General features: G+C 41.7%; 1 protein-coding gene across 1 annotated transcript in view; it reads left to right on the forward strand.

Moving 5' to 3' along the window:
- The window catches only part of LOC139390777 (relaxin receptor 1-like), a 119,054-nt gene that overhangs the window by 78,606 nt on the left and 27,094 nt on the right, over nt 1-13,354 (forward strand). The window contains exons 4-5 of the mRNA XM_071138140.1: nt 9,112-9,217; nt 9,832-9,903. Coding sequence (XP_070994241.1) covers nt 9,112-9,217; nt 9,832-9,903 — 178 coding nt within the window. The remainder of the gene's footprint in view (nt 1-9,111; nt 9,218-9,831; nt 9,904-13,354) is intronic.

Consider the following 13,354-nt stretch of genomic DNA (forward strand, 5'->3'; position numbering starts at 1 on the left):
GAGAGTGTAGGTATCTCACCAGCGCAGGTCAGGAACAGAAGAGAAAGAGACAATGAATCTAAGACCCTTCATAACAACTGAGTTGCTTGGATACAAACGTCTGATTTGTTGACCAATAGCATTACTGTAAAGTTAACCTCCAATCAAAAGACAACATAGCCTCTGCTTCTCAGAGGTGCGACAGATTGGGGGTTGGAGAGGCAATACAGGCTGAATTCCTGAGAAGAAAACAACACCTTTTTTTTATAAGTGCTGATAAGAAGAGTCACTTTGGGGGCTGCCCTACAGCCATCCATGACAGGCGGATGCTGCAGGAGTTGGTGGTCTGCTGGGGGGTGCCTATCAGCCTCTGTCGTGCTGCTGCTGAGTTGGAGGAAGCTGTTCTGCATCCAATATTTTACTTCTTCCAGACAGTTGGACAATGTTGACTGAGCAGATGTTGTGTCAGGCTTTGTTTCAACGTACACCTGTGTGTCGTCTGCATAGCAGTGGAATTAGACACTGTGCTGTCTGAAGATCTGGATAAGTGGGAGCAAGTAAAGCAGGAAGAGGAGAGGTCCCAACCCCGACCCCTTGTGGGACACTGCAGGTTAAGGTGGACTCCTCTGATTTTTCCTCACCTAGGGTGATGTACTGCTTGCGGTTAGAGAGGTAGGAGGTGAACCAGTTAAGTGCAGTCCCACAAATGGCAGTGTGCTCTCTGATGCGCTGCAGTAGAATGGTGTGATCTATTGTGTCAAAAGCACCGAGGTCCAGAATAATCAAGATGGTGGAGGATCCTGTATCTGCAGCATTGAGCATTTAATTTACAACCTTCACCAGGGCTGTCTCAGTACTGAACATAAGTGTAAAGCCAGATGGGAGAGCCTGATAAAGCTTGTAAGCACTGAGGTGCAAGTGAAGCCGTGGGTTATGAGCCAGTGTGGGGTTGGAGGATACAATGTTTTGTTGAATTGCGTTGATTTTAGCCTTGAAGAACTTAGCAAATCGGTTGCATTGTTCGGTAGTTGTTCTGGGAGGGCGTCTGTAGGGTGGAGGAGGCGACTGATGGTAGAAAACAAGGTCCTGGGATTTCCTCGGTCATAGTCTTTAATGGCAGAGCAGTCTTCTTTTAGTGATTTGAAATACATTATGTTTTCTCATTTAGCAGACACCCTTATCCAGAGCAACTTATAGTAGTGAGTGCATACATATTCATACTGATCCCCTGTGGGAATCAAACCCACAATCCTGTCGTTGCAAGCGCGATGCTCAACCAACTGAGCCACACAGGAAATAGCATGCTTGGTGGTCATTATAGGCCAGTAGGTGGACAGTTAGGGCAGCACTTCTCAACAGACGCTCTAAACTGAGGCCGTGGGTCTTCATGCTGCGCAGCTCCTCTGGGAACCATGGGGAGGACCGTTGGAAGGATACTTCACATGTTTTTTCAGGGGCAAGGCTGTTGTTTTGAGTGCTATTATATAGGTAGACCATTTCATCAGGGGTGGAGTCAAGGCAGTCAGTCAGCCTGTAGGGCAGAGTGAACAGTCTCCTGGAAGAGGGATGTGTCAAGGGACTTGATGTTTCTGAATTTAATATTGTGCTTGGGGCGAAGCTGAAGTGAAGGAGTACTCACAGACATCGTCACGGCCCTTTGGTCAGATACACCTAGCTCATGTACATCTAGGACTTCTCCAGTGATGAGGTTTAGTTGTATAACTGTTGGGTTCACCTTGGGGCCATGGTAGGGGCTGTACCAAATGTTTATGTATTATAATAATTGATTATGCTTATGTTGTATTAATAGAAGGGGGAGAGTTATAAGACCCCTCCCTCTTTAAATTTATAGGGTCCTAGACTACAGATGAACAATATATATATATATATATATATATTTCATTATAAGGTTTAATATTGTTCCACAATTATTTTCTAGTCTCTTCTTCTTATAAAGAAATGGTCTGAGGAATGTGTGAATTATGGCAGTCAATACAGGGTGTCTGTGAACGAAAGAACCCTGCAGGGAAGTGAAAGAGAAAGGATACTAGTCAGACATTCCACTATAAATCAACTTGGGGAGTGGACATTTACTGCTGAGCCTTTAGATAACACTGAAACTATTGTTTGTATTTGTGTGTATGGATGGGATTGGTCTCATGAGTAGAAGGTAATGATGTAGGCATTGACATCACTAAGGCTGGGCTTTGGGATTAATAAAATAACTTGGACCCTTGACTATTTTCCAGAACTTACTCGGAAACATGCGTGCTATGTTCCTGTTGTCAACTTCTGTCTGTAATTGCAGTAATAAAGATGATTGATTTAATTGATTGATTTAATTAAAGATATTGTCTGAATGCTAATTTCACCAATGAGCCAATAATTGACAAGGAACAAGGAACGAACCCCAACATAACCACGATTGTGTGTGGGGACATTGACATGCTGTCCCAGTCAAACACGTTCAGGAAGTCAGTAGCAGAGGAGCATTTTGTTGAATCAATGTGAACGAAATCACCTAGGATTACAACATTGGAGAGGGAAGGACACAGAGGTGATCAGCTCAGAAAACTCTGTTACAAGAGACCTTTTTGGAGAGGCGAAAGATAAGTATCACAGTGAGAGAACTGGGAGTCTTCATTCTAAAAGCCATGTACTCAAATAATAAAGACAGCAGGGGCAGGCAACATTTTCAGATCAAAACAGTCTGTGGACAACAGCAAGCCATGGACACAAGCCTTTTCCAGATATTTAGTTTCATTGAGTAGGTATAAATGACCATTTCTGTGCCATGTTTCCGTCAAACATATTAGTCCCAGGTCATTGTCAGTGATAAACTATTGTACTAGTAGAGACTTATTTGTTAGAGACTATACATTCAACAGTGCCTAGTCTTAAAGGGGCCTCAGATAGAGGTGGTACACGTACTTGTTTAACAGGCCGCAGAGTCAGAATCTATGCTGTATAGAGAAAGGGAGACATACAGTTCTGTGTGGACTGTTTTATGAATGGAATTCGTACCGGCCTGTGAGCTTTTCTGTACTATAGAAATTGAAAAAGTCACTTTTTTTTTTGCTACTTACTCAGGGTTTGTTTAATCCTCTTGAGTAAAATATGCGAGTGAGTGTCCCCCATTTCTGTACTTTGTAGTCCTCAGGAGATAGTAGGTGAGACACTTCAATGCAGGTATTAAAAATAAAACAAAAAATATATACTTTGTTGGTGGCAGGAAAGTCCAATTGATTAGCTACTCAAAAACAAAAGGTTATTCAGGAAAAAAAATCACATTTTAAAAACAACACTAAATTGCAACTAAAATAGCAGAGCAATACTGCCCTACAAAGGCAAAACGCAGTAACTACTAATTTGGTTAAAAGTATTTCATCTGTTCTAATGGCCAGGTATACTATCTGATTAATGTGATATTCCTGACAGTAGAACAAGCCAGGTGATAAGAATATATCATTAAGTATCAGAAATTGCTGTCTGCCTAGACAGAAAAAGACTTTGAAGTCAGATTTTGCTTAAAAGAAAATGATGCAGTGCTGCATTTTCCCTTTGTAGGGCAGAATAAGCCTAGGCTGCCATAAAGGCACCATGGCAACCATGGAATCAAATGGACAATAAGAGTATCACATTTATATAGTCCCAGTCGGTATTAGATACAGTGCCTTCAGAAAGTATTCATACCCCTTGACTTATTCTACATTTTGTTGTTGTGTTGTTATGTGTTAATAACATTTAGACTACGTTACCCAGCAGGCTATGCGGGCGCGGGAGTTGGTTAAAGAATGCCTTGAATGGCTAAACATGGACTTTTCTAGCTGAAGTATATGTTCATTAAAAGCAGTTAAACCTACGCCCCTGTTTGTCATTATATAAGGAACAAACATAACAGTTTTGACAGCCTGAATTTAAAATGGATTAAATAGTTTTTTCTCTCACCCATCTACACATAATACTCTATAATGATAAAGTGAAAATATGTTTTTAGACATTTTTGCAAATCTATACAAATTAAATGGATAAATATCTAATTTACATAAGTATTCACACCACTGAGTCAATACATGTTAGAATCACCTTTGGCAGTGAATCTTCCTGGGTTTGGCTCTAAGAGGTTAGCACACCTGGATTATACAATATTTGCACATTATACTTAAAACAAATTACTCAAGCTCTGTCAAGGTGTTTGTTGATCATTTCTAGACAACCATTTTCAAGTCTTGCCATAGATTTTCAAGCAAATTTAAGACTAAACTAACTCGGCCAATGGGGAACATTCAATGTCGTCTTGGTAAGCAACTGTATAGTTTGCCTTCTGTTTTAAGTTATTGTTTGTACTGAAAGGTAAATTTGTCTTCCACTGCAGACTGAACCAGGTTTTTGCATGTGCTTAGCTCTAGTCCATTTCATTTTTATCCTAAAATAGTCCCTAGTCCTTGCTGATGACAAGCATACCCATAACATGATGCAGCCACCACCAGGCTTGAAAATATGATGTAGAACTTGGCGTGTGTTGGATTTGCCCCAAACATAATGCTTTGTATTCCGCTTTTTTTCAGTTTTACTTAATGCCATAATGCAAATAGGATGTATGTTTTGGAATATTTTTATTCTGTACAGGCTTCCTTCTTTTCACTAAATAATTTAGGTTAGTATTGTGGAGCAACTAAAATGTTGTTGATCCATCCTCTCCTATCACATACATTAAACTCAAACTGTTTTAAAGTCACCAGTGGCCTCATGGTGAAATCCCTGAGCGTTTTCCTTCCTCTCCGGCAACTGAGTTAGGAAGGACGCCTGTATCTTTGTAGTGACTGGGTGTATTGATACACCATCCGAAGTGTAATTGCAAACTTCACTATGCTCAAAGGGATATTCAATGTCTGCTTTTTTTTATCTACCAATAAGTGCCCTTCTTTGCAAGGCTTTGGAAAACCAAAATGTGGAAAAAGTCGAGAGGTTTGAATACTTTCTGAAGGCACTGTAGAACGCCGCGTCCCGCCTGCCTGTGGCTCAATAGCAAATACTTGACCTTTTTCAAACAATATTTTTGTTGACTGTTTTTTTTTATTCAGTTACAAAACTACATTTACGAAAAGTACACATCTAAAGATTAGTTTTCAACATTGCCTGCTCCTGAGCATTCTCACTACTTCGAAAAACGTAATTCGAAAAACGTAATATTGTAGGGCTTCTCTCATGGCCCTTCTCATGACAGTGCATGACATTTATGGTTCCAACCGCTGTCTTTGTGAGATGCAGAGTAGGTGAACGGATGATCTCTGCATGTGTGGTTCCTTATTTCATAGTTTGTGTTCACTATTATTCTACAATAAAAAATAAAGAAAACCCCTTGAATGAGTAGGTGTGTCCAAACTTTTGACTGGAAATGTAAGTATTCAGACCCTTCGCTATGAGACTTGAAATTGAGCTCAGGTGCATCCTGTTTCAATTGTTCGTCCTTGAGATGTTTCTACAACTTGATTGGAGTCCACCTGTGGTAAATTCAATTGATTGGACATGATTTGGAAAGGCACACACCTGTTTATACGTATAAGGTCCCAGAGTTGACGGTGTATGGCATAGCAAAAACCAAGCCATGAGATTGAAGGAATTGTCCGGGAAAATTCTGCAGCATTGAAGGTCCACAAGAACACAGTGGACTCCATCATTCTTAAATGGAAGAAGCTTGGAACCACTAAAACTCTTCCTAGAGCTGACCACCCGGCCAAACTGAGCAATTGGGGAACAAGGGTCTTGGTCAGGGAGATGACCAAGAACCCGATGGTCACTCTGACAGAGCTCCAGTTCCTCTGTGGAAATGGGAGAACCTTCCAGAAGGACAACCATATCTGCAGCCCTCCACCAATCAGGCCTTTATGGTAGACTGGCCAGACGGAAGCCACTCATCAGTAAAAAGGTACACGATAGCCCGCTTGGAGTTTGCCAAACGACACCTACAGTAAAGGGCTCTCAAACCATGAGAAACAAGATTCTTTGGTGTGATGAAACCAAGATTGAACTCTTTGGCCTGAATGCCAAGCATCACATCTACAAATCAAATCAAATCAAATGTATTTATATAGCCCTTCGTACATCAGCTGATATCTCAAAGTGCTGTACAGAAACCCAGCCTAAAACCCCAAACAGCAAGCAATGCAGGTGTAGAAGCACAGTGGCTAGGAAAAACTCCCTAGAAAGGCCAAAACCTAGGAAGAAACCTAGAGAGGAACCAGGCTATGTGGGGTGGCCAGTCCTCTTCTGGCTGTGCCGGGTGGAGATTATAACAGAACATGGCCAAGATGTTCAAATGTTCATAAATGACCAGCATGGTCGAATAATAATAAGGCAGAACAGTTGAAACTGGAGCAGCAGCACGGCCAGGTGGAAGTTGAAACTGGAGCAGCAGCACGGCCAGGTGGACTGGGGACAGCAAGGAGTCATCATGTCAGGTAGTCCTGGGGCATGGTCCTAGGGCTCAGGTCCTCCGAGAGAGAGAGAAAGAAAGAGAGAAGGAGAGAATTAGAGAACGCACACTTAGATTCACACAGGACACAGAATAGGACAGGAGAAGTACTCCAGATATAACAAACTGACCCTAGCCCCCCGACACATAAACTACTGCAGCATAAATACTGGAGGCTGAGACAGGAGGGGTCAGGAGACACTGTGGCCCCATTGGAGGACACCCCCGGACAGGGCCAAACAGGAAGGATATAACCGAAGAAAACTGGCACCATGGTGGTGGGAGCAGCATCATGCTGTGGGGATGTTTTTCAGCGGCAGAGGCTGGGAGACTAATCCGGATTGAGGGAAAGATGAACGGAGCAAAGTACAGAGAGATTCTTGATGAAAACCTCCTCCAGAGCGCTCACGACCTCAGACTGGGGCGAAGGTTCAACTTCAGGCCTTCCAAGTGGCGCAGTGGTCTAAGGCCCTGCATCGCAGTGCTAGCTGTGCCACTAGAGATTCTGGGTTCAAGTCCAGGCTCTGTCGCAGCCAGTCGTGACCGGGAGACCCATGGGGTGGCGCACAATTAGCCCAGGATCGTCCAGGTGAGAGGAGGGTTTGGCAGGCAGGGATATCCTTGTCCTATCGCGCACTAGCGACACCTGTGCCGGGCTGACACGGTTGCCAGGTGTACGGTGTTTCCTCAAACACATTGGTGCGGCTGGCTTCCGGGTTAAGTGGGCATTGTGTCAAGAAGCAGTGCGGCTTGGTTGGGTTTCGGAGGACGCACGGCTCTCGACCTTCGCCTCTCCTGAGTCCGTATGGGAGTTGCAGCAATGAGACAAGACTAACTACCAATTGGATACAACTGGCCCTAAGGACACAGCCATGACAATGCACTGTATGTCAGCTACTACAGTGAGTATATTTGGCTCAATATTAGGAGTTGACAATTAAAATTGACATTATTAGAAAGAAGATTCTCTTCGACTGTGGGTATGTAATTTAGCAATATTCATAAAAACATTGCGGGGAAAATATGCGGACCCCCGGTTGAATACCCCTGCAGTAGATGCATATACGCTAATATGCTCAATTATATCCACTCAACACTGATTGCACATAAAGGAAGAGTATTACATAGGAACAGAGTGTTTGCTTTGTTATCCAACTGATCTTGTGTCCTTCGGTCAGCCTGTTCATTGCTGCTCGCAGCTATGTTTTAAGTTTGTGGATCTATATTAAACAGACCAGATGGAAATTGAGTGGTTTCGAACAGTCCATTTGTGCTGCCTCCCCCGAGGCATTAAAGGAAAACTCTGCCCCAAAACAATAATTTGGTATTTGTTTCATTAGTCCATTGTTGGTATACACTGAGTATACCACACATTGGGAACACCTTCCTAATATTGAGTTGCAACTTTCCCTATTTGGAGTTTCTAAAATACCAACTTCATATTAAACCACGACTGACATGGTATCAAATAACAAGCAATTCCTTATCGAATAAACAGGTTTCTTTTCTTCCAAGTTTGTGCATATAATTCTTTGATTATATCCAATGTTTTCTCAATTTTACTTGGCAGAATCAGATGTTTTCAATTCATTAGTAACTTTATTCTTAGTACAACAGAGGTCACTGACAAGGATATTCAAATCGCAAATGACCCATCTTTCAAAAACACTTTTGAATTGAATGACGAGTATAGGATTTCACACTTTAGGTCAAATACAAATCTTGGATTCAATTTAGTCATTACACATGCATTGCATTAGATGTCAGATGTACAGAAGATTATTCTTTCTTCATATATTTCATTCTTTGAATATCAGCACGATTCAAAATTTGTCCTCAAATATGTCCCCATCAGAACATCAATATTCAAAACCAGATTGCTGATATCCATTCTTCCCCTTTAGTCAGGACCCAATGAGTGTACTCGATGATCAATTAACTTGCAAGGAAAATGGAAATCAACACACCAGAACTTTGAATACCATGGATATTTTAGTATTTCCATGGAGTCTTATCATTTCCTTTATGCCTGATTATAAATCCCCTCAGATACAGCATAAAGGAATTATTTCTGATGCCCACTTAACTGAATGCTATTATCCTTTTACACATTTCCTGTCGGAACCTGGACTTATTGAATTTGAAAATAATAATTGTCTTTTCCTCTGGCATGAGGCCCCAATTCAATAGATTGCTGCTTCAATTAAATCCTCTGTGGCCGTGTGTAACAGTGTTGAGATTGTGCAGTAACCTCATTTCACATCTTGAAATGTCTCCACTCGTGCTAACGAAATGGTAACTTTCGGTGTCGTAACGGGCAAAGACGCTGTCAAGCGGGCGGTAACGTGTTTGCGAAGCAGATGGTACCTGGAGCCTTTGCAAGGACATTGTGCCGAGACAGGGAAGAAAGCAAAACTGCAAAGCAGTCACATCCGTCACGTGTGGCGCTACTGTACATATGCAGTGATTGAGGTTGGCCCCTGACACTCTCCTATGTCTCCGTGTAATCTTAAGTAAAGCTAGTTCTACAACAACAGTGTTGTCCAAAGACTTTGTTGACATTTATTTTGATTGCTATTTTTTTTAGTTGTCCAGCTCTTACGTGGATCTGCGTCAGTCATTGATATCTTCCTTCCCTCCGTCTCTTCCTCATCCAGTGCTGGTGGCAGTTCCAGAGCTGTGTCAGTGCAGAGATCTGGAGCTGGACTGTGACGGTGCCCAGTTTCACCATGTCCCAGCCGTGTCCGTTAACGTCACCATGATGTGAGTTGCCGCACACATTTCGAATACATACATTTGCATCTGACTGGAAGTGTGCAGATGCACTTTTTCCTGTTTCTCCTATGAATTGGAAGAGAAAAACGACTTAAACAAAGTGTGCCTCTCGCACTTAGCTAATGAGTGTCTCGATGGAGGTTTCATTGAGGTCCTGTAGACTGCTGCGGCACGCTCCGCATCGCTAAATTTCAATTAAATTACTTTCTTCACCAATTCAAAGCTTATCTCCGTAACCTCAGGTAACATGGCCACCGTGGTAATCGAGGTGGAATGAGCTTAGATAATGACTAAAATGGCAAAATTATGCATTCTCTGTCACAATATAAAGAAATATGCTCCTTCTGTTTGGAATAATGATATGTTCCATCACCAATTCTATTTCAAATGTAATTGGAAGATTTTCCCGAATACACACAATGTGGTCACATAGAAATGTGATTAGTTCCAACCTCAAACAGACAATGAGCCGAGAACCTAGTAATTAAAATTAAAAGGTTTTTACTTTTTTTAAATTCACACAGTATTGTTTGGTGGCACAATGTTGTGTTTGTTGTTGTTTATTTATCTGGTCGACCTTATGAACTAATCACATCCCATAGGTCCCTGCAAAGGAACCGACTTCGGATTTTGAACGGTGACATATTCTATAAGTACCAGAGTCTTCAGAAACTGTAAGTTGTCGTTGAATTATTGATTGCATTTTTAAAATGTCTTCAGGCGAGAGAAGTCACTTGATTAAGTTGTAGTCGGCAAGTAAATATTTTGATAGCACTTCAAAAACACTCTCTAATAGACTAACCACTCAAGGCCTCTGTGACAGCCACAGACAATATCAAAGCATTTCCCGTCCCCTTTTGATGGTTGTGATGGCCAAAACAAGCTTGCATTGGCTGTGTTGAACATTCATTCAGCAAGACTTACCTTCAGATGATGGTTGTAAGGAAAAACAAACTTTCAAGATTGTCATTCAGTCTTGTTGTGCTATCACATTTGAGGCCAGATTACTGGATGATTCTTTTTTTTTGGAAGGGGGCCACACCGATAATATATGAACACGTCATAAGCAATGGCAAAATGTGTAGAATTGCAGGGAATTCGCTTTAAAACAGCTACTTTTTTTGGCTAAATGTATTAAGTCATTCAAAAGGACTCATTTGTTATGCAGCTTGTCAGACCGTGTCATGGTTGCTGCAGTCATTCATTCACTGACTCCATCATCAATATGATTATTCATTGAAAGATCTTTTGAGATAGGGGCTTCCCGAGTGGATCAGCAGGTCTAAGGCACTCCATTGAGGTGTTAGAGGCATCACTACAGACCAGAATTCGATCCCGGGTTGTATCACAACAGGCCGTGATCGGGAGTCCCATAGGGCGGCTCACAATTGGCCCAGCATCATCCGGTTTAGGAGAGGGTTTGGCCGGGGAGGCTTTACTTGACTCATCGCGCTCTAGCAGCTCCTTGTGGTGGGCCGGGCGCCTGCAGGCTGACCTCAAATCAAATCAAATCAAATGTATTTATATAGCCCTTCGTACATCGGCTGATATCTCAAAGTGCTGTACAGAAACTCAGCCTAAAACCCCAAACAGCAAGCAATGCAGGTGTAGAAGCACGGTGGCTAGGAAAAACTCCCTAGAAAGGCCAAAACCTAGGAAGAAACCTAGAGAGGAACCAGGCTATGTGGGGTGGCCAGTCCTCTTCTGGCTGTGCCGGGTGGAGATTATAACAGAACATGGCCAAGATGTTCAAATGTTCATAAATGACCAGCATGGTCGAATAATAATAAGGCAGAACAGTTGAAACTGGAGCAGCAGCATGGCCAGGTGGACTGGGGACAGCAAGGAGTCATCATGTCAGGTAGTCCTGGGGCATGGTCCTAGGGCTCAGGTCCTCCGAGAGAGAGAAAGAAAGAGAGAAGGAGAGAATTAGAGAACGCACACTTAGATTCACACAGGACACAGAATAGGACAGGAGAAGTACTCCAGATATAACAAACTGACCCTAGCCCCCCGACACATAAACTACTGCAGCATAAATACTGGAGGCTCAGTCATCAGGTGAATGGTGTTTCGTCCGACACATTGGTGCGACCTTCACCTCCTGAGTCCGTTGGGGAGTTGCAGCGATGTAACAAGATAAAAATTGGGGAGGAAAAAGGTGGTAAAAATAATATATAAAGCAGGGTTGCTTTTGAATGCCAGAGAATGTAAGTTGGTGAGTGTGGAGCAAGGAGCAGAGTTTAATATGAGCAGATTTAAAGAATTGTGTTTGCCTTCTCTTCCACTCTGGTACTGCTCTGCCTAGCATTTTTTATTTCCTGTATCACAATTTTTTAAATTAGGCCTATTCGGTAATAATTATTTAGCCTACCCCACCCACAGTAGCCTATACAGTGCATTCGGAAAGTATTCAGACACCTTTACTTTTTCCACATTTTGTTATGTTGCTTCCTTATTCTAAAAAGGATTCAATTGTTTTTTCCCCCTCATCAATCTATACACAATACACCATAACTACAAAGTGGAAAACTTTATAAAAACAGATCCCTTCACAACACGTTTGTATTGATAAGTGAGTGTTAATATCCAGTTCTCTCTTTTTAGTTCAGTTTTATACAACTCCTCAACAATTTGAAACATAGTTTTTCTTCCATGGAATGGCGGTAGCTCTTCATGTTCCGTTTTAGCCTTTTTTTTTTGGCATGTTGGTGCCAACTGGTGTATAACGTGAGGTTAGGACAGAGACTAAGAGAATATTGAGTTTTGATTGGCTCAAAATAAACTGCTCGTCATGCAGCTTCTGACAGCTGATTTGTAATAGCTGTCAATTTAAACATTTAACTAGCAATATAGTATAATATGATTGGTTACTGGAATCTCACTAGTACTGATAAGTATTCAACATTAGTTGACCTGCGTTACATGTGCAATCAATGTAGGGAGGTAACATGATACCATAAGGGGATTGCTTAGACCACACTTACCGATAAGACTAGTTATCTCACGCAATCTGGCAGAGAAGTAACCTATGTGAGTGCTTTAATAACAGTAACCTAAACGCACAGTTAAAGTATCCATCACTAATAAATGAATGAACTTCAGAAATAATAATAATAATAGTTTATGCTGCGAACAACATGCTTTTATTAGCCTAACAGAATCACCAACAAAAAGAGGATTGTGATAGGCCTTTACTTCAAAGGTAACAGGAAAAAATAAATTTAATTACTGAAATAAAATGAAGAGAAAGTAAACTTTCATGATGCCACTGTTAAATGTTTGAAGTGTTGGCTAATGGTTTACAGAAACATAAGTCATCTATTCGATTTTCAATCGCACCGATGACAACAATCTTTTAATTTGATGATTGCATAATGTATAGATTTGGAGGAAGGGTTGCAAAATAAATCTTTGCATTGCAGGGATCAACTTCCTGTTGCAGTTTTAAAGCCTCATGCATTAATAGCAGTAATAATAATAATAATAATCAATTACTACATTACTATTCTGCACAGGCTGACGTAGACCGATTAAGCTATTTCAAACACCTCAAGCTACCAGGAGTCAAAAGCCACCTACTGGGCAAAACATGTCTCGTTATTTGGACAACAATGTTGTGGGAAGTCGTTTTTATTCGCAGGAAGAAGTTTAACTAATGCCTAATTGTGGGGTCTTTGGTAAACAAAATTGTCACAATTACATAGCGACGTTTTTATCAATCAGGGCATTTGAAGCAGAGCAGTGATCTTCATGCCTTCTGCCACACCTGGTCTGAAATCCCAAAAACGATTTGTCCCTTTGGTTATTTAGATAATTAACTAGTATTTTTAAGGGCTGAAGGTTACCAGCGCGGATTTGATTTCACGCACCAATAAGCTGTCCTCTTTTGGTGATATCACCATTGCGCATGCCCTCGGTGACTAAAACACCAGTCTCAAGGTCAACAGTGAAGAGGCGAGTCAGGGATGCTGGCCTTCTTAGGCAGAGTTCCTCTGTCCAGTGTCTGTGTTCTTTTTTCCATCTTAATCTTTTCTTTTTATTGGCCAGTCTGAGATATGGCTTTTCCCTTGCAACTCTGCCTAGAAGGCCAGCATCCCAGAGTCGCCTCTTCACTGTTGACGA

This window comes from Oncorhynchus clarkii, chromosome 31 (genome assembly GCF_045791955.1).
Source record: "Oncorhynchus clarkii lewisi isolate Uvic-CL-2024 chromosome 31, UVic_Ocla_1.0, whole genome shotgun sequence".
Classification (NCBI taxonomy): Eukaryota; Metazoa; Chordata; class Actinopteri; order Salmoniformes; family Salmonidae; genus Oncorhynchus; species Oncorhynchus clarkii.